The 27173-nt window shown below is 46.0% G+C and overlaps 2 protein-coding genes across 6 annotated transcripts in view; both read left to right on the top strand.

Moving 5' to 3' along the window:
• TMEM201 (transmembrane protein 201) overlaps nucleotides 1–15529 on the top strand; it is a 35266-nt gene extending 19737 nt beyond the window's left edge. For 4 of the 5 annotated variants that reach the window (XM_075520487.1, XM_075520486.1, XM_075520484.1 and 1 more), the window contains 5 exons: nucleotides 7038–7255; nucleotides 8936–9007; nucleotides 9892–10182; nucleotides 10683–10814; nucleotides 11290–15529. In XM_075520487.1, the coding sequence (XP_075376602.1) occupies nucleotides 7038–7255; nucleotides 8936–9007; nucleotides 9892–10182; nucleotides 10683–10814; nucleotides 11290–11387 (811 nt within the window). In that variant the 3' untranslated portion in view covers nucleotides 11388–15529. Of the gene's footprint in view, nucleotides 1–7037; nucleotides 7256–8935; nucleotides 9054–9891; nucleotides 10183–10682; nucleotides 10815–11289 lie in introns of those variants that run through there. The other variant, XR_012778323.1, reaches the window with a different exon arrangement.
• Nucleotides 15530–17331: 1802 nt separating this feature from the next.
• LOC142418468 (uncharacterized) lies at nucleotides 17332–19843 on the top strand. The gene is made up of 2 exons (XM_075520334.1): nucleotides 17332–18887; nucleotides 19714–19843. Exon 1 carries the CDS (start codon nucleotides 17714–17716, stop codon nucleotides 18392–18394), a length of 681 nt encoding a protein of 226 aa, XP_075376449.1. The 5' UTR covers nucleotides 17332–17713; the 3' UTR covers nucleotides 18395–18887; nucleotides 19714–19843.
• The last annotated feature ends 7330 nt before the right edge of the window (nucleotides 19844–27173 follow it).

Below are 27173 nucleotides of genomic sequence, written 5' to 3'. Positions count from 1 at the left end.
CCTGTGCCTGATCTTTTCTTTTATTCTCTTGTCTTTTTTCCTGTGCAGTACTGTGGTGGGATGGGGAGGATGCACACTAGCTATCAGGAAGAGGCAGCTGGTAGAACTATGGGAAGGGGTTTACACTGTGAAGCCTGAATAACACTGTTAAGAAATATTTTAGCTCTGTTTGCATAGCAAGTGCAAATCTATACTGAAACAGTTTAAAATATTTTTAGCTGGGAGATGTTAACAGCAATTGGCATGCAAGCAAGAAATCCATTTGTCTTCACTCTATGCAGATTAATACAAATGAAGTATATTTACAAGTTGCACTAATTTTGTATGTCAGAACATCAGAAAGCTACTTTGTTTTACGGCCAAGCTGTACAACTGAAGCCCTGGTCTCTGTGGTGCTTTGTCCACAACTTCTAATTGAAGAACTTTTGGACTCATAATTGGAAAAATTTCAAAGGTGAAACAAAATAACAAAACACATATTGAAGTGTGGTTCAATTTTAATGCCAAAGAAGCTTTTGTCTTTGCTCAGGTGTCAGCTTATTTTCCCACTTCTCGGTGCCTCAGCATGCCTGTGCTGCTGCTTCTAAAAACAACAAAAAACCTCAGAGCCTCAAAACCAAACTTGCAGCAATTGAATTTTTGGTCTTCTAGAGACTCTGATGCTGACAATCTCCTCTCTTTCTGCTTTTCTCACACGCTTTGTCTCACATGCTTTTGCCGATGGTAGAGGATGATTGATCTTTTGGAGGAGAGGGAAGAAAGGAGGAGAAAGGTGTTTTTTCCAGAGATGTTCTGATTTATAAACTGCTGGCATTCGATCTGTACTAATTGTGTCTCCTCAGACAATTAGGCCTGAAGAAGATCAGTTATAAGTTAGCAGTATTTTACTGTTGACTGTTTCTGGAAAAAAAAAATAGTTAAACCACCACTGCCTTTACTGAGACTGTTCCTGCAATACCTGATTTCAATGCCAAATAGACTATTCTGAACACTGTGCTGTGCTGTAGGTTCTGTAAGGAAGGTGCTTTACCAACTTTGCATTTTTTACTTGAGGTTCGGTTAGGAAATAGCTCAGCAGTTAGATAAGCTGTCTAACTCTGCCTGGTTGCTTCCCCCACAGTAAGTCCAGCAGAAGGAAATGTATGCTTCCAGCTCAGGTATTTTGGTGAAAGTCCAACATCTGAGCACAGTGCCACCATCCTCATGAAGCTGCGGTGCTATTTTGTATGACACATGGGCATACATTTGCTTCTGCTGAGGGGGATAATAACTCACGAAGGGCTGGTAACTTACTAACACGGCTGACACAAAAATCATCCAGAGCCACTGGATCAGTGCTTTGAGCTTCTTGTTTTCACTTAGCTGGACTCTTACTTCAGGCCACAGGGGAACATGTGGTCGCCAGATGCAGCTTTGTTGCCTGAGAATTCTCCCAGCCACACATGCCACAGCATGCAATCATCTTAATTCAACAGTATTAGAGGATTTTAGCCCGAAACCCTCTAATTTCAGGTGCTGCTTTTTTACACTGGCCATGTGCTGCTGTCTGGACCAGAGGACAGTGCTACAGAATGGAGCTGAGGTGGTGAGGGATCGTTAGTGGGTTTGTGTGTCACTTGAAATCAAATCTGCTCCAGCCCACAGTGGCTGACTCTGGCTCTCACAGCGGCCGTGGCTGATCTGCCAACTCAAAAGCATCTTGTACCCTGCCCAGCAGAGTTGGGTGTATAAAGAGGCCGATGTGGGTTCATTAAGTGCCTTTCCCTGGACGAGATTTTTGACAACACTATGGTGCTCTGCTTCAATGGAACTGATGCAGCTGCAGCCTGGGACAGCAGTGCCTGTATGTCTGCCAGGCCAGTGCTTTTGTCCTTCATTTGCCACCAGTGAGTGTGGCTGGGAATAAGAGGATACTTGGGCTGCACTCTTGAATTTCTGAGCAACTCTGCAGACTATCAGAGGGTTGAGGGAGAACCCAGAGCTAGCAACCAAGTAAGCATCTCTGCTGCTGCTACTTCTGGTCTTCCTGAAGCCCTCGCTGTGCATGCAAACTGACGCCTTTATGGCCCTTTACAATTCTAAATATGCTATATTTATATCCCGTTCTTTCCTTTCTCTTAACTCCTCCTTTCCTACGTCTGTGCTTTGCATGCCCTAGAGAACTGAGCTTGGGTGTGTCAAAGGATGAGGACAAGAGGGGAATATAAAAATGGTGTAGTGATGTTTTATTTTGGCTTTATGAATATTTTTCAAGTATGCTGAAACTATGTGAAGCTAATAATCATGCTTTTAGATACTATAGAAAGTATGTATTGATGTATTGTGGACAAATTATTTATAATCTTATAAAAATTAATCTAATTAATAGCCAGATGATTGCTCCAGACCGACTCCACTCATGAAAGCAGGGAGCTGTGGTGTATGGCTTTGCTTCGATTTTAAAAGAGATGCTGTTGAAATTGTGTGCTGTCACATATAACCTCCAGTTCATTCCAGGTGTGCCGTCACCTGCAAGTACACTTGGGGCCTCTTTGAGCCGTAGCAGATGCTCTCATCTGAAAGGGGCAGTACTCAGTCCTGAAGCGTACCTTGAGTCATCCCCTGTAAAGCCTCATTTGGGACCAGAGCTATCAAGTACCCAGGCAGGGAAGAGGTCCTCTGAACGTTTTTGTCATGCCAGCAAGTCTGGATTTTTGTAGATGTGGGATGTACGTATACACACACGCACCTCCCTTTGTGCCACCAGCTAGGAGGGAAGGTAAAATTGATGGCAAACATCCGTCTGTACTCTAGAAGGTATTAGTGCAGGACCTGGCAGCTGGAACATTTTTGGCCATAACTCAACCCTCCTTTTTAATCCAAAGCAGGGCAGCATGTAGGAGAAAAGAATTCTTAGTCTTGGTGGCTAAAGTTTCTAGTTCTCCAAGTCACGTATCAAAATCTTAATGTGTCTGAGACCTATGCCCTTTTTTAGCATTATTCTCCCCTCTCCCTGGGCCTGTTTTATATTCAGTGTATTGCTCTTTACTCCTGATTCTGCCAGCTTGACCGGACGCACAGGCTATGGCACTGACTGATGTGGTGCAGCAGACCAGACAAGTGACTGCACGTCAGCTCGCAGAAGCTTGCTTATCTTGCAGCCAGCAGTAAGGCAATAGTGAGCTACTTCTGCGGTCTGGGCAGCAGCACCCATGCTGCCTGGAGAAAATGGTGCAGTTATACGTGGATTAACTCATAGCTAAATTATGATGGGACCTTAACTCCAGAGGAAACATTTTACCCCATGACTGACACACAGTTCCCTGCCTGCCTCCAGGCAGATGAAGCTGGGCACATATAGCAAGCTGCCTGACTGTGACTGCATGTTACCTTCTTTCTTCATGTACTGAATTATCTGATAGTAGGAGTAGGTCCATCTACGGCCCTGTAGTCTGACCCGTCCCATGCTCTCCCATGTCTCTATCCCAGGGGTGATGCAGCATCTCTGGTTAAAATGTGAATTAAAAAGGCACGCACATTTGTTGTTGTCTTCGGATAAGAGGTCTTGGGACAGAGGAGGGGAGGCTCTGCTGGCAGGAGGTGTTTCTTCAGGACAGTGTACGGTCCCATACCATGTAATACTCTTCTTTAACCTTCTATTTATTTATTTTAAAAGTATCTGTGTAGCAGAGTTGTGCCCAACTGTCTAGTAATGCTGTGATCATTGTAAACGCTAATTAAGATACCCAATTTTTGATGTTCACAATACCGAGTTCTGAAATAAACGGCTTCCGGGCCCTGACTATTTCCACAAACTATCTGACTCCAGAGCCTTTTTTTTTTTTTTTTTTTCCTGTTCTTCTGCCTTTTTTGGTTACTTTTTCACTGTTACCAGACCCACTATTATCACAAATGGCTTGGAGCAACGCAGTAGTTGGAGAGCAAAGACACAGCTGCACTGCTCCCTTCCAGGGCTGTGATGTGGCTGCTTCCTGCCGTATGATCCTCTTGATCTCCTCACCTTCTTTCATCTGCTTCTGAAATAAGTTTTAGTTCAGCTGACCATTCTCAGGCACGAAGCGCATTCCCACGACAGCTCCCCTGCTTTTTAGCAGCATCTAGCCCTCTTGACATGACAGTGGCAAACACTAAAAAGAAGAGCGCATAGAAAAGGAACAGGATTTTGCACATGTTGCAGGAATTTGCTTGGTTCAGAGTGGATCAATATTTAAGCCATTCTTTGGTCACCGTTCAATCCGAAGGCATTAATATGCTATGCTTAAAATTCTTCAGCTCTTCTTTGCTAACCAGAAAAATTCCTTTTCTGGATGGTGCAAGGCAAATGATTCATCAGCTGCCCAGAGGATCTGACTGCACTAACTTGGTGAGGTTGAGAAGAAGTGGGGCTGTTGAGCAGCAGAGCCCATGGAAGTCCGATCCAAAAAAGTTAAAATCTCAGGAAAGAGATTATGGTTATGCGTGATAAATAATTGTAATACCTTCCAGCCCATTAAGTGAAAAACTGCCCAAACCAAGTAAGCCAGATAAGCTGTTTTCCAGCACAGCAAGGAACCGTGTAAAGCTGGATCCTTTAGCCCAAAAATACAAAAGGTGCAAAGTTAGGAAAAAAGAGCCATGGTCTTCACAGGCGATGCTCTGATTTGGCCCTTCACAGACATGGCACAGTGAGTGGTAGGTATCACTCTTTCTGATATGATTCATATCATAGTCCTGAGCTGCACTTTTAATTTCCTTTCCCATTCATTTTCTCTTACAAAGCTGAGATGGACACGTACATCTGCTATTTACATCTGTATGTGTGGTGGGGCGAATGTGTATATGTATGTGCACTAAAGGACTCTGCACGTTTGCGAAGCGTGACACCCTTCCCAGGTCCTCTGGAACCTGAAGAGGTTGGGCGGTCTCCGCTGCAAGACTGACGAGTTCCTTGCCACTGTTAAAGGCATGTCCTGCTTGCAAGCGCCAGGAAGCTGGTTGGCTCAGATGTTGTTCAGCCTGATTAAGCTGGTCGGGATTGTTGATGTCTGCCTCGTACTAGCAGATAAGTAGTTTTATAAGATATTTTAAATTGTAATCTTAACTCTAGACTGCTTCTTCTGGACGTGCTAGCACTGCATAATATTGCTGCATCACCTCTTTAATCTCCAAGAGAGAATGGCACATGCATAAATCACCTCACAGCGCAAGATTGAGATACGTATGTTCCTTCACGCCCTGATTTACTACTGGCTTTCCTCTGACAGGGGAAAAGCCATGTTGCTGCTCTCATCTGTCTCAGTGTTTTCATCAGAAGTGAGATTAAACCTCTAAATGTTGCAGCTTGATTATATGCTGCAAAGTCTGATACCTCCATTTTAAAATACATACGCTTCATACTTTGTTCAGTACTTCATCATGACTTACTTGACAAGAGTATTACCTGTTTCTAACTAAACAAAAATCTTACAGGAGATCCTGGAGAGATCTTGTTCATATTCTAGACTTTCTTTCATGTATTTTATTTAATTGTTAAAAATAATACAAAATTACTATGCTTTCAACATTGCAACATTCTTAGAATGCTCGTTTTGGTGGTATGAGGACACAAGTGAGGCTCCAAAGCCGACTCCTCATTTCTGATGCAACGTAGTCAACTAAACTGTACACATGGGCTAAGATCAGTACGTGAGTGCAAGGAGGAATAGAAAGAAGGTAAAAATAGGAGTAAATTTTTGACAGATTGTTCAGCTTAGGGTGATTTTTAAATTTTAAACCACTGTAAAGGTAGGTGATGAAATGGGGGTATCAGAAATTAATTGCATAGTTTATCTGCATATAGTAATTGAGTGTGAAATACTGTGGCAGTGCTAGCTGCAAAAACTGTTTAAAATACAAAGTCCTCTCACACAGTTATTTTACCAGTGGAACAGAAGACATTTTATGCCTGTAGTATTTAAAAATCAAGCTAACTGGTACAGGTACCCTTAGTATGTTTTGTCTGTTACCTCTCATCTTGTGTTCTCAAGTTGGACATGCTGTTCTACAGCTCCCCTCTTTCACTTGGAAAGAACCCATTGAAAACAACTCACAGACCTAGAAATACAATTGCCGTTATTACTGCCAATTTAAATTTTTTCCAGGCATTATAATAGAGATTGGTTTTTACGCACGAGAAGCAAGACACTTCTTGGAGTGTATACTAAAGGAGCACAGTTCCCTCTGAATCGCTATGCTAGTACATATTTGTGGTTAGTTATGATATGCAGAGAAAGGAAAATTTAGTGGTTTAGGGCTCAATTTAGGATTGGAAAACCCGGGTTTGTGTCTCTGTTCTATCGTAGGATTTTTATGTGACCCTCAACAAGTCACTTAGCTTCTTTTTGCTTCCCTTTCCTGTCTGTAAAGTGAGGGTAGTGAGTCTTCCTTACCTCGCAGAAGTATAACAAAAGCAAATGTATTAAAGAGGTTTGAATGTTAGTTTTAAAACGGAGCTCTTGTGCCTAAATCTTTATCTAGGTACCCATAAAAATACTTTTCTCTATACTGGCATCAGAGGTAAGATGTTGCTTCTGGTTTCTAAAGACAAAAAGACTAGTAGATAACGACTTGCTTCCCACAGTCATGACATTTCTAAGCATGTTGTTTGCATGTGCACATAACAAACATAAGATGTACTCTCTTGTTGGTCCTACGTGTATCTGCACTTTGTAAAGCATTCTGGTGGTCTCTGGGTAATTTTCTTATCCAGGGAGAGAACCAAGGTACTATGCCTATTTGCACCTGAGTTCCTAAACTATTCCACCATTTTTCCACCCTGTATTGTGGGACAGGTTGGTGCACAATCACTTAAGTAAGGTTGAGCAGTTCTTCCTTCCCCAGTTTCAAAGGTGTAGGAACATTCCCGTAAACTTCTAAGCATTCTGCATCTTGCACTCCTGCACTGAAAAATTAGTACAAACCTGATAACAAAGCAAGAGTTCACGCAAGAAGTGCAACTGAGAGAGTGAGTTACTGGAGCGTACTCATTGCTAAATGTCTGTCGTGCATGTCATTTGCAGGTACCTTTCTGGGGATTCGATTACTCTCTTTCCCAGCGGCACTGGGACTGGCTTCCCTTCCTCTGCTACGTCTCTCTTTGTCCCAACACCACCCAGTATTCTCCAGCTGACAAACCAACAGCTCTTCAGATCCCCACGCAGAACGTCGTCTTCCTCTCTTCCTGGTCGTCTCAACAGGGCACTCTCCCTGGGTACCATCCCCTCCTTGGCCAGAGCAGGTAAGCGTGCATGAAACTTTCTGGCCCAATGGAAATGACGATGGAGTGGTACAGTGCTTCAGAAGGAAATGGGCTGTGAGGTGTCCACGTGTTATAGTCCTGTTTAGAGATCGCTGCTCCTGTGGCACAGAGGAGTATCCGGCATTGGTAGTTTGGTTTTTGGCATTACAAAATGACGCAACATACCATGGCCATCGTGATGAAACAAAACGTCTTGCTGAGGGTTTGCCTGCTGTGGGTTTGCTGAAATCGAGGGGCTTCTCCAGGCATTCGTGGCAGTAGCATGGCACAAGCTACAAGGCTATGTGTGGGAGAGAGACAGAAGGAGCAGTTAGACATGGGAATGGAGAAGAGCAGCAGCTTTTGGAAGTGATTGGGAGCATTAGGATAACTGATCTGGCACGAGCATTCCCTCCCTTCCTTCTAGCTTATTTGTGTACTTTGCTTTTCTTGCTAGAGCTGAAGGCAGGCTCTTCCCTAAGTCTGGATTTGATATGCATTAGCACAACTATTGAAGCTGCTTTAGAGACCCCATTTCCTCTTGTTTTTAAGGGCTCTGTGCAATCTAAGGAAGGTTTGTAGGCTGAAGGAAAGACTCTCTCCCAGTAACTCGATAAGCCCTCAGTTTTGCCATGCTTGAAACTAACAGATGGGAAATAGCGTTCAAATGCTATTCTCCATCCAAGGAGAGCTAAGCTTTCCTGTGTCACTAACTGATTACCAGAAGGTGAGAGGCCAAAACGTGGCAGTTTCTAGGATAACACTGCAGCAGAGAGCAGTCTTGCGGGGATTTTTCCGTTCATCTAGGATAACACTGCAGCAGAGAGCAGTCTTGCGGGGATTCTTCTGTTCATTCGACGTTTCTCTAGCTCACGCTGCCAGCAGTTTTGCCAGATCCACTAAGAGCAAGAGAAGGACCAGCCGTGCAAACCTTCCAGCAGCGTGGCAGCTTTTGGCACACCTTCACCTTTCTGGTTACCTAACTGCCACTGGAAGGGCAGGTGGAAATGCACCAGATGGCTGGGATTCCCCCTGCGTGCTAAAGCACCCTTGTGAGGTCTGTGCTTTCTTTTGCAAAGGTGCAAAGCCAGACAGACTGGAGGGAGCATGCTGTCGGGGCTGAGTATTTTTCGCAAACAGCAAGGTTTTCAACTTCTAAAGCCGTTTGCCCATAATTATGTAAATCAAGTGCCTAAGAAAAATAATTGATTTAAGCTCTGAGGTTTCATTTGTAGCACTTCTTTTTCCTGACTTCAGTACTTTTCATTGATTTTTTTTTTTTTTTCTCTCCTCCTTCATTATTATGGCTACCATGCCTGACAGCTAGATGGGAATTCATCTCACCCTGTGATCTCCCCTTAAGGCTCTTTTAGTGAGACAAGGATACAACCATATCTTCACCTTCTTCCTTTTAAAGTAGAGGCAAGCCAGGCTGTGATACAGTCACAGGGTTGTTTTTGGAGCCTGCTGGACAGATCTGTTCTGCTGCAGCTGGGAAAAGTGGATTATTCTGACGCTGGCATATAGCCTAGCCAGGAAAACAGGGACATTTTTCCCACCTACATTTACCACCCATCCCCTTCTGAGATTGATGACAAGATGATGCAGTTACATTTCTGAAGGATAGATCTCCAGTAGCTGAGCCAGCTGGGTTCAAACTGTTTCATTTTTGCTTTTTAGATTCTGGCTATTTGTTCAGTGGAAGTCGACCAGCCTCGCAGTCATCTCAGTCCAAGGAATCGCCTACATCAGGTGATGCATTAGGCCTTCCACAGCAACTGTCTTTGCAGGATTTGCAGTGAGTGGGTTGAAACACATGATCCAAGTTTAATTCTTTCCTCCCTGCTCACATCCCAGTGAAAATGTCAGTTTTGCTGTTAGAAATGCTGCAGAGAGTTCCAACTAAGAGTGGGATTGCATTAAAATAAGGTGCTATGTGTGTTGGCTGTCCTTCCTGGGAGAGCTCACAGTGAAATCAGTGAGACAAAGCAAGGATCCCTTCCCTGCTCTACAGCTGAGCTGAGACTGCTTTGATAGGAGACTTTAAACTGTTTCTAGGGCATCTCTTCTGTTTCACTTTTCTTCCCCAGCCCAAGGAACTGCTAATTTGGCTACCCTGTCTGCTCTGCCCTTTTGCTCCTGTGTCCTCCAGTGACACCCGTCTGTTGCCCTCCTGACCCCAAGTGGATCCTTTGGCTGTTTCTGCTGCTTAAGTGTTTGCTGCTGGAAATGCAGTCACAGCCTGGGCTAATGCCGTTGTGCAGACCTCCTCGCATCCTGATACATTTTCCCAGCAGCCTTTAAAGGACATGCCAGAACAGTTGATTTACCTGCAAAAGAGCATGTGTAATGCAGGCTCTCCTGAATGGACACAAGTGAGCAGAGAGAAAGCTCACCCGGCTCCTGAGAAACCCATCTCTAGTCTAAGTCATTCTTGAGTGTACCTAAGTGCACGTGGAATTTCTCCATGTTTTGCAGTGTAGGAACTGGAATGAATAAAGAATTTCAGTCCAAGATATGTTGGACGTTTGCAACTCCCGTTCCCTTTTCTTGTAGAATTGTTAAAGAAAACTGTGTGCCTATTGTATGGGGATTATAATCTCATTATTTTCTCTTCGGGGATGTTTCCATTTCAGAGCACTTCTCCCTGCTGTCCGGCAGCTGTGCTCCCTCCCGCATCCCCTCTCCAGCACCGTCGGTGGCTGGCTCTGTGACTTCCAGCTCAGGTTCCTTACGGTACCGCCGGCCACTCATCAGCCCTGCCCGCCTGAACCTGAAAGGACAGAAGCTGCTGCTTTTCCCATCTCAGAATGAGGCTCTGCTCACCCCAACTAGCTCAGAGGAGCACACCCACTCAGACAGCAACATCTTTGCCACCGAGTTGTCCTCCTTCCCAAAGAAGAACCTCAGCGAGCGGGGCATGCATGGTATGCTGGCAGCCTGCTGCACTCCTGCAAATGCATTTGTAGGAAGGAGTTGGCTTGCAAGCAAAGCCGTGCATCATCTAGGGCACACGATAGATGGGAAACCTTCAGGGAAACCCCAGGTGGTGATGACTGTTAGGCTACCAAAACTCCCTTAAGAATCCACTGGCCTGGAGAGCTTCTTGTCTGCCAAAACAGATGTCCTTTTCTCACTTAGTGGTGCCCCAGGGATGCTACTGCCGCTGCCTTCACCCTTGTTTGGATAACTCCTTCAACCACAGATGTGGTGGTGCTGATATGGACAGTGTATGAGATGAACACGCAGGCAACTTCTGCTGCACAGCAGTGAAATTTGCCTTTTGTTTCCAGCCCCTGTCCTCAATCCTTTCATGATTTTACCAGGCAACCATTCATTACTCACGTCTAGCTTTAGTCTCGTAAATTCTGCTACTTTTGGCTCCCACTGATGCCTTCTGAATTTTCCTATCTTTTTCTCTTTGCAGATATGAGGTCTGCTATGGAAGGAGGGAGTATTTGCAGTGATAATTCCATCAAAAAGGAGGATCACTCATCACACTCATCTACCTGTGTGGTAGACACAACTACCAAAGGGGAAGATTTGGCAGGCTGGAGAGGTAGGTGCAAGATGTGTGCTTCATGTATGTGTGAGCATTTCTGTGAGGGTAACTGAGATCTTTACTGTGCTGTAGTAGTGACCTGATCTTGAGATCAAATAAGCAAGTAGTAGCAAAATGGGTCTTCTGCCTGCTATTCTAAGACCTTAATAAGGCTACGCCTTATTCTTTCCTTCTTCAAGTCCAGTTCTTTGGACTGTCTGAAGAATACTGACAGAGTGCTAAACTGAGACAGAAGGAAGGGGGTGGGGATGCGGGTGTTGAGAAGAGCGATGAGATGAAATTAGAACCAAAGAGAGCAGTGGAATCTTTCCTGACAGGAAAAGCGCTTCAGCAATTTCTGTTTATGGTGAAAACGCTGGGCAGAGAGAGAGAGAAAGAGCACAGCGTATGTTCACTGTTATTTATCTCATCAGTTCTTTAATACCTCTTTCTACTCTTCCTTTTTTTCTTTGTGTTGTCCTCTTCTACCAAGGTCATTTTGGTAACTCCGCTCTCCGAGGTCTGCTAGCCGTGAGTCTGACTCTCAATGCTATCTTCACATCAGCCTATGTCTACCGGAGCCTGCGTTGATTTGTGCCAACACTCCCTTTCTTTCTGGTTCCACCTGCTTCTGAGGAGACAAAAAGAATTCAACCACGGCTTCACATCTAATGGCCGTGCCACTGGTGCATGCTGTTTTTTAACAAACTGCTGTATGCTCAACTGTCATGACAAGGAACCCAGGTAGCTGCTGCCATCACTTCCAGGTAGAACATATCCCAGGATTGTCCCTGGAGGTGGCGGGCAGAATTCCCAGAAAGCTCCAGTTCAAAGCAAGAGGCCAGTCAAATGGCCCGTGCACTTTCTTTCAAAGGAACTGACCAGAGACACAAGCCTGAAAATGTGTAAGCTACATTTTTAGGAACCTATCCCCAGCTCTTCTTTCTGACATATTAACCTCATGCTGATGGTGCTGGTAAAATGAGGAGAATTAGAACAAATGAGCTGGAGAAGAGGGATGGCTTAGTAGCTGGTGCTGGGCTTTGGCTACTGTAACGGCATTCCCAGCTTCTTTGCCCAGTGGTTCCTCTTCTCTCTTCCCTTTGGCACTCTCCTCTAAATTATCAGTGAATTTTCTTTAGTTGCCTTAAGCTTGCCTAAGCACATGGGTGACCTTGGCTGCTCTGTCGTATTCTTGCATCTTATATGTCCATGTGCTTCCACCTGGGCTGTGCCCTGAGCCCGCTTTCACCAGTTGCCATTCTGGTCATGCTGGTTCTCAGAAACTGCTGTCTGTACGTACCTCCAACCAGCACCGTTGCTGTAGGTATGCACAAACCCCAGACAGACATCCTTTTGTGGTTTGCATTAGAAAGAGGAAGCCTGCGCTTTGCTTTACCCAGGAGGCATTAATTCTGTTACAATTCCGTAGTAAGAAAGGATCCCTATGTGAATCGCACAAATCTATTCTATTAGAAGATATGTGAGGAGCTGTCTGATTGTATACATTTATCCAGAAACCCGGCGCCTCAATCTGATACTGGGATTTGCTAAGTAGCCATTTAAGATATTTCTTACTTAGTTAAATGCCAAGGTGCTCTCAGTGAGAAATGCCAAACCTGCTTCTGGACAATTCAGGCTTCTGGATAGATTCTTCTTTTCTAACCCAAAGGAAGTAGCCCTAGATTTTCAAAAGCAATTTATAATTTGGGCACTTCTGCTTTTGGGTGAGTCTTCAGCATTGCTTAGAATTCAGGGGCCATTTAGAGTATTGTGCTGAACACTCAAAATCATTTAGTACATCTTAGGAAAAAAAAAAGTCTTGATCTTTACGTTTTGATTCTTAAATCCCAAGTGCAGAGAGAAGACTTACCAACGTGTCAAGGATACCTGGTGAAAAGAGAGCCGACTGACATTAGCTATGTATTTCCTGAAGCAGGACTGACTCTATTCAGAGTTTTTCTATCGTCTCTTCCTTCGGGCTCCTTTACCTCAAACTTCTTTCCTCTTTCCTCTCCCTCACCCCATTGTCCTGTGTTTGCATCTTGAATTACAGTGCTATGCTTACTGTGTCTTTTCCTCCCTTTCAGTTCTGCTGCTGTTCCCTCTATTGTACTCTTGCATGTGCACAGAAACAAAGTGTGTATCTGCTGATAATTCTCTGCTCTGAACCTGAAATTCGCACCTCGGAGTGATGATCACCCTTCCTTTCACTTCGTTCTTTTTTTTTCTTGCATGTTTTAATTGACTTCCTACCACAGCCTCACTTAGTACATCATGTGAGTGATAGCCAGACTCGAATCAGCATGCTATATGACAGATTAAATGGGTCTTTACTGCTGGTGATTCAAGCACTGAAAAATTAAATCTCTCTTTGTCTCTTCCATGTCTTCCTGCATTGTTTCAGCAGCCCACTTCCAGCCCCTCCTCCCCATCCTCCCTTGTTAGTGAGGCCTGCTCGTTGCCTACTCGGCATCTTACAGGCAGAGGACAGACCTCTGCCCACACGTGCTGATCCGAGAGGCTGGGGAGATGTCACTCCTGACTCTGCATCTTTCTCTCAGCCTCTTTAGAGTGTTGGTCGAGGGCTGCACAGCCCGCACCTCCTATACAAAGGCCTAGATCCAGGATAGAGACCTGCAGCAGAAAGGTGTGCCGCAGGTTGATGATTACTTCTTTTGTAAGTTGCATGAATCGTTACTTATAGCCAAGCCAGACCCGTAACCTTGCTGTTAAGAGATTTCTGTCCCTTTTATAGACTTCTGCAGGCTCACTTAAGCACGCGTATAGGCAAGATGCTAGCAGACCAACTTACAAGCTTCTATTTAGACCTCTGCTGTTTGATGATGTCCTGGTGCAGTGTGTGACATCCCATTCATGGATCCTTGTCCCGACTTCCAGCGTACCCAGGGGCCTCCTATGCAGAGACAAGCCTGCCAGAGAATACTGTGGGTTTCCTTGTCTTTATTATGCCAACAGATGTGCACTGTGACTTCATGTATGCAAACTTTCCACTTTCACCTCCCAGTCTGTGCTGAGTTTTACCATCGTGCTCACCTGGAGTCCAAGTTGGTCTCTGTCTCTACCAGATTGCAATAGAAATTTTCTCCTCCTTTCCAGCAACCAAGGAGCTGCAGCCTCTCAACACACCTCTTCTTGCCCGTATTCCAGAACAGGAACACTTTAACCTGTCACTGCACTTCTGAATCTGCTCACTGAAACTGTTCTTGGAAGGGTATTTGGTGAGCTTGTCCAAAGCAATAGAAAGACTTTGGATTTTATTGCTGAAGAGGGAAGACAACCAATTTTTTCATTCTGGTGCTAGAACACTCTCCAGTGGTGCTTTCACAGTTGTGAAGCCTTCGCTTGAATAGTACACACAAGTATACGTGTGTATGTGTGTGCGCGCGCGCGTGTGCATGCATATGTGTAAAAACATTTGGAGGGTTTCTTCATGTCAAAAGATCTGAGCCCATGTTTGTCTTTATATTGTTGGCCTTAATCTAGCTCTTAGATACTGTGTCCATCTTGCTGCTGTTTTCTATATGGAGCTGGTTTGGAGGAAACAAAATATTATCTGGTCCCCCTGTAAAAATCTTTGTGAATGGTGATGTTGATCTTCATACGGTGTTGTTCAGGGGTGAGATTTTATTTTTCTAATATTTTTCCTACTATAAAAACTGTTGGAGTGTATGGAATGGAAAGAGCTTTACAAAATGGTCTGATAAAGATTTGAGCATTACTTAATAATGCCAACAGTTAATGATCACGTGGGATATAAATGAGCTCCATTTCCAGACCTTTCCCATCACCTGCTTTCCCTTGAAAATGCCCAGGTACTTTTTCTTTGGATATGGGCTTGTTAGGCACGTTCTGAGACCTTGCAGAGACTTTCAAGGATTTTGCCGTTCCGAATTAGGAAGAATATGGATTCTAGAGTCTGGTTCCAGTTCCGCAGTCTGGGGAGTTTGGCAGATGTGACAAATATTATGCACATATCTATTTGGTGGGATAGAAAGAATTGGTAGAACGAGTTGCTGATTGCTGACGGTCATCATATCTTTTTACACCAAATCTTAGACATGAAATTGGTCAGTGTGGCAATGTGGAAGAAAACTCATTGCTGGCATATGTAGGCCAGATTCCCTGAATTTTAGGCTGTCCTCTCAAGCAATGAATTTGGCCTTTGAATATTTTATTCCCACTCCCTCTCCTTGGGTGATGGGAACATCTGTAAAACACTGCTGAACTGACTGGGTTCCTTAAAACAGGGCAGCTGGAATCAAGGGCTTGTGTTGCCTGTGGATGCTGCTATTTTTTTTTTTTCTTCCACGCACCATTCCTGGAAATAACTACGGTCTTAACCTCTCACAGATGTTTGTTAGAAGGCTAGAAAGGGCCAATTTGGCCAATACTTTGGGTTTTTTTTAAATATATGTTACATCCAGAAATTATCATCACTGTGTCCTGTGGTGGGAGTAAGGGACAGGGTACCTTTGGATGGAGTGGGTATCTACAGAGGGTGAGGAGGACAATTTTGAGTCCTAAACCTTATTTCCTGTGAAAGAAATGTATGTAATGTGTGTATACTTGTTTGGGGAGCTCTAACACTGTACAGTTTAGTTAAATGCGCTCCAAGGGAGGAGAAGCTGTTCCTCAGAGGTTTTTAGTTCATGCTTTGTGTTTAAAGAGGAATATTTTTCTTTAAAAAATAAAAATGGATTAAGTTTTCACCTTAGTGTGATTCTATTTCTTGGGGAGTTGAATATTTTTGGCGGAAAGGGAGACAGTATTTGTGCTTGTGTGTGTGTGTCTGATCAAATTCACTTTGACCTCTTCATTCTTTTAAAGCTAGCAATAACTAAGAGAAAGCACAAAGCTTTGTGAGCTTCCCCAAAGCAAGGAGCAGCTCATGACCATGATTTGGAGATGGAAGTACACTGTTATGCTTTGAAGGCTTTCCACCAATTAAAAGGGAAGTTATCGCTCGCCAACTAACTGATGTTCCGAACTTCTCCTGGGATGCAGCTGCACCCCCATAGGTACCTTGCTGTCTTGAACTCCTGTGGGGTAGGGACTGTCCCTGTTTCCTTAGAGCCCTGACCTCAGCTGCTGACTGTAGGGTCGCATGGTAACACCAGCACTATTTCAGTTTGTCCGGATTTTCAGTACTTTGGTAGGCGGGGAGGAGGGCTGTAAGGGAGGTACTGAATGCAGGTGCTTTGGTCCTGATCCAGGCATCTTCCAAACGTGCACACGTCAGCAAGAAAGCCAAGAGGGTTATTTAGATGGGTAAGGACTGGGCGCGCGTCAGGGATGTTCAGTGAAGCCCCAGAATTCCTCCCAAGATACGCACAGTCGCAGAGTGTCAGAGCGGTCCAGTTTATATGCACACCTTAGGATTGTGTTTGTGGGGCACTTAAGGGTTTTTTTTCCTCTGTGAGATGGGGGCTGAAGGTCTTTCCAAGATTTTGCTTGTATGTGTTATTTTATAGTCTTTAATTTATGTTTTTATTTTGTAATGTAAATTAAGAGACAGGTAGCATAAGCTTTTAGACATAGGCTTTCTAGGCACAGGCTTCAAAGGCTGTAGTTTTCCTCCCTTTGTACTTTTATGACTCCTGTTTTACTTTGTTAAAATGTGCTGCTAATTTGTTTTAAGACCTGGCAATGTATTCTGTCTTGTCTTTGCATACCTGGAGAAGTTCTGTTCTATGCTATTGCTATGTAGGAGGGGATGCACTTCAGACACTCTTCCTTTCTCCCCCTCTTCTTTCAGAGGTAGAGATCTGTTTGGTTCTGCAATCTGTTTTTATTTTCAACAGCCTTGTTCTGGTTACTTTCTTTTCCACTACACAGGGCTAGCAGAAAAAGAACTCAACTCTGGTCATACAGGTGAGTCTTCCTGTGCTCCTTCAAAGAGCTTCCTTCTCCTGCTGTTGGCAATTTGTTATAACCAGTAGGGACGTTTCATTCTTAATAATTTAAATATTTCCATCTAGCTCAGTGAAAGTTTTCTGATCAAAGACCTGCACAGTATTTTTAAAATATGGGACATGACAGCATTGTTTGGCCCACCACGATTGAGCTACTGGTGGTAGTTTTTGTAAACTGAGAACAACAGCCTGATAGTCATCAACGTTTTCCTTCTGTTTCTTAGCTCTCTACAACTTTTGGAAAAGAGGAACAGATTCCTTCCAGACTAGTGAGTCGTGATTTTTTTTTAAATTAAGGGTTATTGGTGGTTTGTTTTGGTTTTGTTTTTTTTTTTTAATTAATTGAGGGTGATCAAAGAAACACTTTTCAAAGGAGGACGTGCATTTTAATTACATTACTGGCAAAGGCAGGTATCCATCATCCCACCAGTAATTCTTTACCTACGGCTGTATTTTGAAGCGTTTGGGGAATCGTGGTGCTCGCACGAATGCGGCACTGATAGAATCGCGCTTGCTGCCGCAGAGCCGTACCAGCCGGGGCGGTGATGGTGCTGAGCGGTGCCCGAGCGCCAGATGCCTTTGCATCTGTAAGTAATAGGTGTGCAGCCCAGCACCTGTAAATCGCACCGAGGCGGTAAGGGTCGGTATATTCGACTGGCTTTACTGCAGGTAAACGACAGTTCAGCGCTGAACTTTGCCGGGGCCGCCCCCGCCGCGGCCTCTCTGCCCCTGCCTGAGCTCGGCTCCCCGTCGTGCGAGGAGCCGGCGGGGCCGCTCCGCTCCCGCACCCCCCCCCCCCCCCGCCGCCGGGCCGGGCCGGGCGGGGACCCGCTCCTCGGTGTTTGGGTTTGCGAACCGAAAAGCGCCGTCCTGACCCGCCCGCGACCCCAAACAGCCCCGGGGGGGGGGGGAGGTTGGGGCGGGGTGGGGGGGGAGCGGCTTTAGAGGGGCAGCGGCGGGGCCGGCAGCGCAGCGGGGGCCATGGGGGAAGCGGAGCCCGGAGAGGCGCGGCCGGCGGCGGGCAGCCCGGGCGCGGCGGAGAGGCTGCAGAAGCCGCCCTACTCCTACGTGGCGCTGATCGCCATGGCCATCCGGGCCAGCCCCGAGCAGCGGCTGCCGCTGAGCGGCATCTACGCCTACATCGCGGGGCGCTTCCCCTACTACCGCGGCGGCCCCAAGGGCTGGCAGAACAGCGTCCGCCACAACCTCAGCCTCAACCCCTGCTTCCGCCGCCTGCCCCGCCGCGCCGGCCCCGCCGCCCCCCGCCGCGGCGGCGACTGGGTGCTGGACCCCGCCTTCCAGGACATGTTCCCGGGGGGCGACTACCGCCGCCGCCGCCGCCCGCGCCGGCCCCCCGCACCCTCCCCGCCGCCGCCGCCGGCCCCCGCCGCCGCGCCCTGGCCGCTGCCGCCGCCGCCGCCGCCGCTTCCCGCCGGCTGCCCGCACGGCCCCTGCGCGGCGCTGGCGCTGGCGCTGCCCCGAGGCTGCCGCTGCCCCGAGCTGCCCGGCTGGGGCCCCCCCGCCCTCCCGGGGCCGCCGCAGGGGCTGCCCGCCTGGGCGCTGCCCGGCGGCGGCGGGGCCAGGGCGGCTCTGCGCCCGGCTGACCTGGACGCGGGGATAACCGGGGAGCTGGCGGCAAAGCTGCCCGGCTCCTTTAAGTGAGTCCCGCCGGGGGACGCGCGGCCGCGGGACGGGCGCTGCTCTGCGCGGCAGAGCCCGAGTGGGCTGGCTCTTGCGGGTTTCGGGGCCGTGCTGCGCCTCGACTGAATTTCTGAGAAAGCGGCTTGAAAAAACGCTCAGCCCTTGGAGACGCCTGAAGGAAGATGGGTCTGCGAAGTTCCTGTCGCGGTGACTCAGATGTGCCGCCCTGTTTCTCTCCCCTGTGCTGTGAGGAGCGCGAATTGTGCTTCTGTGCCCTTTCTCAGTTCGGATTTGGGGATGGGGGGGTTATCGTTTTGTTGTTTGAACCTTCAGGCGAGCCTGAAAGGGAGCTGCAGAACTTGAGCAAGCGAATCGGTATCTTGTGTCTTCTCGAATCTTGAAAGCACACGAAGAGTCCTGTAGATGTTAGTCCTTGCAAAAGTGAAACTTGGTTCATGCAGGGAAATTCTTTTTTCAAGTGTCCTTAAACTCATTCTGGAGCTTTTCTTTCAAGGTTTGTGAAAAAGCAATCTAAGTATTTTTTGGTTTGGGGGGAAAAAAAAACCCACAACAAAACCCAAAACCCAAAGATCTTTGGAGTAATACTGGGAATCTTGTGGGTTTGTATTTAAAGTGAATCTGTATGGGATTTTTCATACAGTAAAGGGCTGTTTTCTATCGTTGCTTGTTATATATGTTTCCATACGTTCATTGTTAACAAGTTTCTTATAAATGATGCTATAATTACTATGTAAGAATCTTTTTCCCTTTTAATTTCAGAGGGAGTCGTTTCTATGCTTTTTCCCTCAAAATAAGGGTTCAGAGACAAAATATGCTTCTGCTAAGAACTGTGGTTTAAGTTCAAGGGAGAGAAGAGTTCAAATACTGTTACGTGAAGAGCAGCACTTGTTGTATGTTATATTTTATGACTTGTTTAATAAATAGTACTTCCTAAGTGTTGTGGCTTCAGAAAGTACTTAAACTATTTTGACGCTTTCTTGATGATCCTTGAAGGAAGGTGCAACTTAAATCCAGTTCTATAGTTGTTATTTTATATTTTCATATACTTAAATTATTTTGACGCTTTCTTGATGATCCTTGAAAGAAGGTGCAACTTAAATCCAGTTGTATAGTTGTTATTTTATATTTTCGTATACTTACAAAGTGGTTCTGAATGTCATCTTTGAATTCTAGCAATATGATATAAACAATGCTGGAAATACTGTTAGATTTAGCTGAGGCAACAAACTTCACGGTTGTTCTTACAGGATGCCAACGTATTAAAGATTCTGCGGTTTTATGATTTTTCAGGTTGAGTTTTGGTCTTGTTTTTCATGTAGCTCCTAATAATCTTGAACACTAAACCACTTGCTGCACTTTGAAAAACTCTGTTTGTACTTTGGTTATAAAATCAGTTCAGTGCCCGAAGTGGAATGCAGGTACATAAGATTCGTTGCATTTTGAAGCTGGTGGTAAGTCTGTATGGAATTGAAACAAATTCTTCTAGGGTTTTTGTTTTAAATAATATATGGTTCTGTTCTGTTTTGGAAAAGCTTTTAAGTCCCTGCTGTGGTTTAGAGCATATGTGAACAGTCGTATATGTGAAACTGCAGCTGCTGAATTTGGGGTGTTAAGTTTGACCTCTGCACTCCCGTTAATGCCACTGTGCACAAAATTATGAAAATAGGAAGAGTTTTGGCAAGTCTGACTTTCTTTGTGTGTGATTCTCACAGGGTGTTTTATCAGCTAAGCAGCATACGCAGGTTATTGAATCTGATGATGTTTCAGCTGATAATTGTCTTTTCCGTAAAACAGGCCTTACTCTTTGGAGCTTGAAAGAGTAATAACTTCTCTTGTAGAGCATTCCCATTTTATTCTAAAATAATGAATGGAGGTGTGCATGCCAAGAACAAATCAATCTGTTTTCTAGGATAATCCTTTGGGTTCAAATAGAATTGCCTTCAGGGAATGGTATAGCTGGTGTTAGTACAAATAGAGCCAGTATTTCTTCTTTTGATACTACTTCTTCCTATTCCGTTGTAGGTAATGTGCGAAAATGTCCAGAATTGAAACGTCCAAAGTGAAAATGTCCAGAGTCACGCATGAAATTTTTTGTGCACTCATGCATTAACTAATTGTTTGCCCAGGTATTAAATAATTGTTCGCTTGTGCATAAACTGACTTTGCCCTCATGCATGAACCGGCTGTGTGCTTATACCTGAACTTTTAGCTCATGTGTGGACTCTCTATGCCTTTGGGCTTAAACTAATTGCTTGTGTGTAAACGAATTGTGCCGTCGTGCTTTCAGGGTACGGCATAGCCAGCGTTAGTAAGATGGACCTGGACCCTGATAGTATCTTCTTTCTACTCCGTCGCGTAGATAAACTTGTGAAGAGTGAAAGTGTCTGCTTCTGTGTGTGTGCGTGCACTTTCACACATGGATCTCCAGGGCGAGAAGTAGAAGGAAATCAAGTCTTGGAGGAGACTTGCTCAGGGTTTTCTCTATGGCCTTACCTGTAGTGCCGCTGGGACGGGCGCCCTCACTCACTGGCTCCATCACGCCCCATCTCCACGAAGAACAGGATTTTCTGATTTTCTCTTTCCCAGGTAAAGCTCCAGTGCATGGGGTCTCCTCAGAAACCCTGTGGTGGCCGTGGCCCTGAGTGCCAGGTGGCCCCGTTGCAGACAAAACAGTCTTGACTCAGGGAATTTTTCCTTAATTGAATTTATTGTAGTTAGTACAACTTCAGGTCACTGAGTGAAGCACTGGGAAAAAACCACCATAAACAATCATACACTTAGGGAAATGCCTTTCCTCCCCCTTCCCCAGGCTCAGTTTAAGCCAAACACCTATACTTCTCCTTCCTACTCTCAGCTTCCCCTGTTTTTGCCGAGAGATGGGCTCAATCCATCCCAATTCCTTTGGGGAGGTGATGAGCGGCGCAGGAGGCTGGTTATGTGCATAAGGATTTCTGGATGCTGCTCTTGGGGCTTCTTGCTGGTTTTCTGTCACCTGAGGGCTGCAGGCTCTCAGCAGGGCATCTCAGTCCCAGTCTGGGTCGTCTTAATTGTGCTAATTGTGCCCTCCTGTGCGAATGCAGTAAAGGCTGTGATTTATGCCCAGTGCAGGCTGCAAAGCCGGGGCCCAAAAGGGAGCTTTTTGAGAAGGCTTCTGTTTTTTTTTCATGTGAAATACCCTCTCCTGGAGAGGGGCAAGAGCTGCTCCAGTTTCTGAAGGGCCAGTTAATGATTTTTCTCAGGTACCCTCATGTTACCCCAAGGCCCAGGGTCAGCTGGGGGGGGCAGTGCCCTCCCCTCCGCCTGCCCAGGCGCCTCCGGGCACGTGCCCCTGCACCTTGTCTGTGCTCACGAGAGCCAGAAGCTTCTTTGCAGGCGCTGCTGGTCTCGGTGAGCCGTGGTGGGGCTGCGAGGCTCTCCCCGCACCAGGGACCCACGCGCGCCTGAGCCCGTGGGTCCCTGCTAGCTCTTGGTGTCCGCAAGGTGCGTACCTCTGTGTGGAAAGCAGACCTGCGTTAGGGATCGCTTTTGGAGCAAAGCTGCCTGTGACCCCAGCAGTTGCCTGGCAGGGGACGGACTGGGGTCAGTGATGGCAATTTCTTATTTCTGTAGCGGCCTATTTTAGGACTCGGCACCCTCACGCTGGGTCGCGTGAGGGGAGCTCTCTGCCTTCCCCCTTGTGGGTGCTGTCTTGTGCGTACTCCCACCAAATGCATCGGTAAGACTACTTTTATGTGCCTTTAAGTCAAGATCACTCCCGCCCCCATTATTCCCCTTGAAAATAAGAGATTATAAGGAGCGTATGAAGTGAATCGTGCAGGCGGAAGAGAAGACTCCAGGTGGTTTTCTGGCAGGCCGTGTGCCCGCGGCTCCTAAGGCACTCGGCAGCCTTGGCTTTGCCTGGGTTCAGCGGGAGGCGTTTGTTGGCAATTTCTATTACTGTGTGTTGTGGTAGCAGCTACAGGCTTCAGTCCTGGGCCAGGACCCAGCTGAGACAGGCAGAACAAAAAGATGGTTTATATTGACAACCATTGACAGCAACTTACAACTAAGCAAGGCCTTTACTGCAGGCGTTGTCCACCTCGTGTAATCCTGCATGTAGCGAGAAATAGATGTGTCCTACTCAGAAGTGGACTTTATTGTTGGTTTTTATGGCTTTGTTTTTTGCTTGTTGTTATTTCCTGTTTTAACTTTCAGATGAGTCTGCGACTCTGGTGCCTGAGGCATCCATTCTCACGCAAGAGGTGATGAGCACAGTGGAAATTGTTAGCTACATCTGGTCCAAGATTTTCAAAACTAACTAGTGAATTTGGGTCCTGGGCACATGATACCCTCAAGAGTTTCGGATATCAAGCGTTTAAAAATGTTTCGGTTTGGACTTCTACAGTTGCACTTAAATTTGGGAACAGCTAATTTATTATTAATCCCCTGCCTTTGCTGATTTAGTAGCTGGAAGTTCTTTTGCATGTTTGAAATCCTTCAAAGACCGTCTTATCCTTCGTCTTTGTGTGTGGTTCTCCGAGTAAATGAATGATCTTCCCAATTAACTTTGGGTTTTAAAGGGGTCGGAGGAGGGAGGTCTTCTCAGTGTTTGGGGGTGGGTTTTTTTGTTTGGTTGTTGTTGGTTTGTTTTGGTTTTTGTTTTTAAGTCTTCAGAATTTCCTGAAGCAGTTCTAGTTTTTAACTTTTCTGGATGTATTTGATTATAACTGCAGTTTACCAGCAGAATTCTGTGTAATAGTCTTCACAGCTACAGCGTTCAGGCCCCTGGCATTTTTATCCAAGAAATGTTTAGTGTCTAGAAAAGGAAATTGCTGTCAGAACATAAGCCTCTGTTTTATTCAACGACTGCAGTAGAGACACTAGAAATGACATTTCAAGCTTTATATAATTTACAAATACATAGCAAGAGCTCTGTTTATATGTTAGGTTTCTGAAGAACAGGAAATAGATATGGATGGGGCTAAATCCTGAAAGATAATATTGTGTATTAGAAACTGGACTTCCAAGTCCTAGGATAAATTTTCTTTCCTGATCTTTGAGCACCTCTTCTTGTTGAAAAGACAGATTTCTTAGCATTCAGTGGCAAAGGTCTGAAGGGATAGTGGCAGTGCTACAGTAAAGAAAAGACTATCCCTGTCCAACGCCTTGGGTATACGTTTCCCTACTACTTGTGTGAATATACGTGGCTCCGTATATGTCCTAGTTGCTCCTGCAACCTTTACAGAGAAACAGATGATGTTAATTAAACTATCCCTTTCCTCAGGGTAGAACTACTATAAGCTTCGTTGTAGCTGTGAGGTTGCGAGTAGCTGTGCTGTGGAGTCACAAGGCAGGCAAAACTGAACTCGGTAGCGTGCTAGTGCCTTTGTGCGACGGGCAAACCGATGTACGTGGTGCACGAAATGCTGAATGTCTTGTAGGCAGTAGCGGCTGTGAAACAGAATACGATATATCAGGCAAAGCTTAGGAAAGTAGTCTCAAGTTTCCTGTTAAATCCTGTTTTAAGCTGAACATTGTGAATAAATGGGCACAGGAGTTCTGTGCATTCAGAAATACTAATAATGTTGTCAAATTATACAAGGTGATGATTGATGCAGGAATTTTACGTTGGTTCAGCTCTTGATTTTCATCTCTCTCCAAAATATACAGGTGTATCAAGCTTTTGTGGGCACATGGAAGAGTAAAGAGCTTTGTCTGCTCTTTCCAGTGGGTTCATGTGGCATGTAGGTCCTTCATTACTTTTAGCAGCCTGTTTAATTGGTACGAGTGATTGATTTGCCAGCACTTTATTGGTTCCAGAGCTTTTCCATTTGCGAGTGCCACTAGGTGGTGTGTTTGGCCAGCGAACCTACGTGAGGGCTCGGTATTGACGGGGCTGGAATGGGTCTTCGGTGGAAGACCTCTGCATCTCCATCCCTTCTGGAAGGTGAAACAATAAATACACGTTGGAGCAACGTCAAAGGGAGATCCTAAAAGTCTGCAAATGGAGATGGGAATACGAGTTCAACTGCCATTTTCACTGCGGTGGTTTCTCCTGCTCGCCCCCTCCCAGCAGCATCCCCCATCATGCTGGGCTTGATTAATTTTTCTTAAGGTGATGGGGCCTATGGGCGGGTCCAACCAGATGTAGGTGGCATTTATCGTATTCCTTGTAAGAACAGGAGGGATGCACATGGCTGAACTATCTGCGGTCCAAGTATTTGGGTTGCAGACCACATTGTACGGGGCCTTGTTCTTCCTCCTCTCATGCTCCTTATTGCACCTGCTTTGTCCTTCTTTTGAGCGGGTTTGGATAATGAGTCACAGTCCCAACAGCAAATAGTTAGGTCTCTTACATGCGTGTCTTGATGTGAATGCCACAGAAGAGTTAATCATCTCTTCTAGCTGTCTGCCTTTTCCAGAGGCTCGTTCAATTGTCAGCAGAGATGGTCTCTTCCAAAGAATGATTCAGAGCATTTAGATGAAGGCCCTGCTCTGAATCACTGCTTGTAGGAGCATCTCTCTTCATCAGTTATTTAAAAAGACAAAAAACCTAAGAGCCTAGGAAGACTGGCTGGCTAGCTCTGCCAACAAGGGGCGGTGCTGGGAGTCCCCCTCGGTCTCATTCAGGCACGCTCACCCCCCGCTTCCCGCCTCACTTCTGTGGCTGGAACAGAAAACTGCAGCGTTGGCTGCATTTAAACCAGGGGGATTGTTCGTGGTTCGCATGGCTTTTTTAGCTGCTCAGAAGTACTGAGGTCTCTCCTGTGTTTTGCATCCCTCTAACGGCAGAGGGATGCCTCTTTCTGGTAAGCCTCTTTCTCTTGGGTTTGTGACTGCTTTTAGAAAACTTGCCCTCTGCTTGTTTTTCTTCAAGTTATAGCCTTCAGTCACATTCTTATAGGTTTTATAAATAAACCACAGCACAGCATATCCCTTTGCAAGCAATACAGAGGCTTTGAAAATGGCTAAGGAAAGATTGCATTCCCCTTTCCCACCAGTAGATATCAGACTGTATAATTCTTTTCCGTTGTGTTGCCTCACATCTGTCTTCACTCCTTCCCCTTTTGGTTTTAGCAATTAAAAAAAAATGGTCTTATGTGTTATGAACAGTGGAAAAGAAGGACAATTCACCCGTGCACAGTGCTGAATTAGTACAGATGTAAAAGAATTTTGATTGACAGAATCCAAGCTAAGTACAGTGTAGGGAGATGCCTGCTGATATCTTAACACGTTAAGGCCTGTAACTGATCCTGAGCTGTCACTATGGGACGCGCTAGGTCATTTTGTGGCTTGATACTGTGAACGGTTACCAGCTATGGCTCAGGTGGCATGTGCTTGTCCCACCTGCATTCACTTTACATTTTGAGCACCGGTCTCCAGAAGCACTAGCCAAGCTGGGGTTTGTGTTTGTCTTTTTCCCTTGCTTTCAACATCCCCAGGATTCCTGTGACATTGCTTCTTTTCCTTTTGCTTTATTTAGTTAGTTGGTTGACATAAAAACGGACGTGGTTGCGTGCAGAGATGAAGTTGGAAATACTTTGTATGAAGTGGAAGCCAGGGTGTTTGCTTGTTTGTCAAGGGTCCGCTTGGCCTTTCTGTCCCCCGCTAGTGCTTTTGCCCCTAACTGTTGTTTCCTCATCTCCACCCTTTTAATCTCTCAGCCTCATGTAGAAGACTGAAAAGATAAGGGTGTGAGCAATGAAGACTCCCGCAAAATAGAAACCTTTCTGTCAGAAGCTGCCAACAGAGGGTGAGTTGGGAGAGCTGTGAATGCTGAGAGCTGTAGACGAGCTGACCCTCTGTCCCTCTTCAATAGATAGATGCGACTCAGAATCCGTATTCCTTAAACAGGTTATATATGGGCGTTGTTAAGAGCTGTTTGGATGCAGCAGGTCACAGATAAAGCTCAAATGGTCTGTAGAATGGTCCTCAGTAGATATTTGAAGCTGCAAATCGGAACTCTTGGGGATGGGGGGGGCTACATACTTTTCCTTGAAGTTTAGAGCGTAAAATGGATGCAGAGCTGCCTGTGGAGTAGTGTCTGTTTTGACCTGTTCCTTTTACTCCTTGGCCCTGGCACCTTCAGAGCCAGAATTAGTCTTGTGTTACCTCTCAAAGCTAGTCTAGCTTAAGGACTTTTCCTATGCATGAGGGACCAAGAATACCCTATCCAAGCTACAAAGAGAGCAGTGCTTTAAAAAGCAAGCTAATAGCTGTGAGTTGCCTGCTGCAGAGGCTGCGGAAGGGACAAACGGGCAACAATTCAGTCTTGCATCTCCCTTCAAAAATCAAAAATTTGGCGTACAAGAATCGCAGCAAAATTTGTTGAACTTCTTGAACTTAGTCTGCTCAAGGTGTGGTGTCTGACAGCGGTGGAAAGGCCAGCTGCCTTAGCAAGGGATAAATAAGAGAGGAGAAGAGACGGGGAGGCAAGGAGCAATCCCAACTCCCAGCGAGAGTGAGAGCAGCGAGGGAGCTCTGAGAGGGGGATGTATGGGAAACGATGCTTCATGTATGGCCTGGCGGGAGGTAAGGTACAGGTCCCACTTCCCCCGGTGCTCTGGGTGTGCTGCACCCTCTCCAGTCTGTTCTCCCCCCCCCCCAAAGTCCCTGGGGCATTATTCCCTGTATTGGGGGGCAGTTGCTGGTTGCAGTCAGTTTGGCATCTCTCTGAGCGTGGCAGGGAGGCTGCAGAGCCCCACATAGATCTGGAACAGATCTGCCTGCCTTGCTCCTGCAGCATTTCCGGAACCTGGCTGCAAGACGTCGGGCCGCTGCGTGGCCAGGGCTCGCACCC

The sequence above is a fragment of the Mycteria americana genome, chromosome 18 (assembly GCF_035582795.1).
Source record: "Mycteria americana isolate JAX WOST 10 ecotype Jacksonville Zoo and Gardens chromosome 18, USCA_MyAme_1.0, whole genome shotgun sequence".
In the NCBI taxonomy this organism is placed as follows: Eukaryota; Metazoa; Chordata; class Aves; order Ciconiiformes; family Ciconiidae; genus Mycteria; species Mycteria americana.
This window is presented reverse-complemented; position numbering and strand designations above follow the sequence as displayed.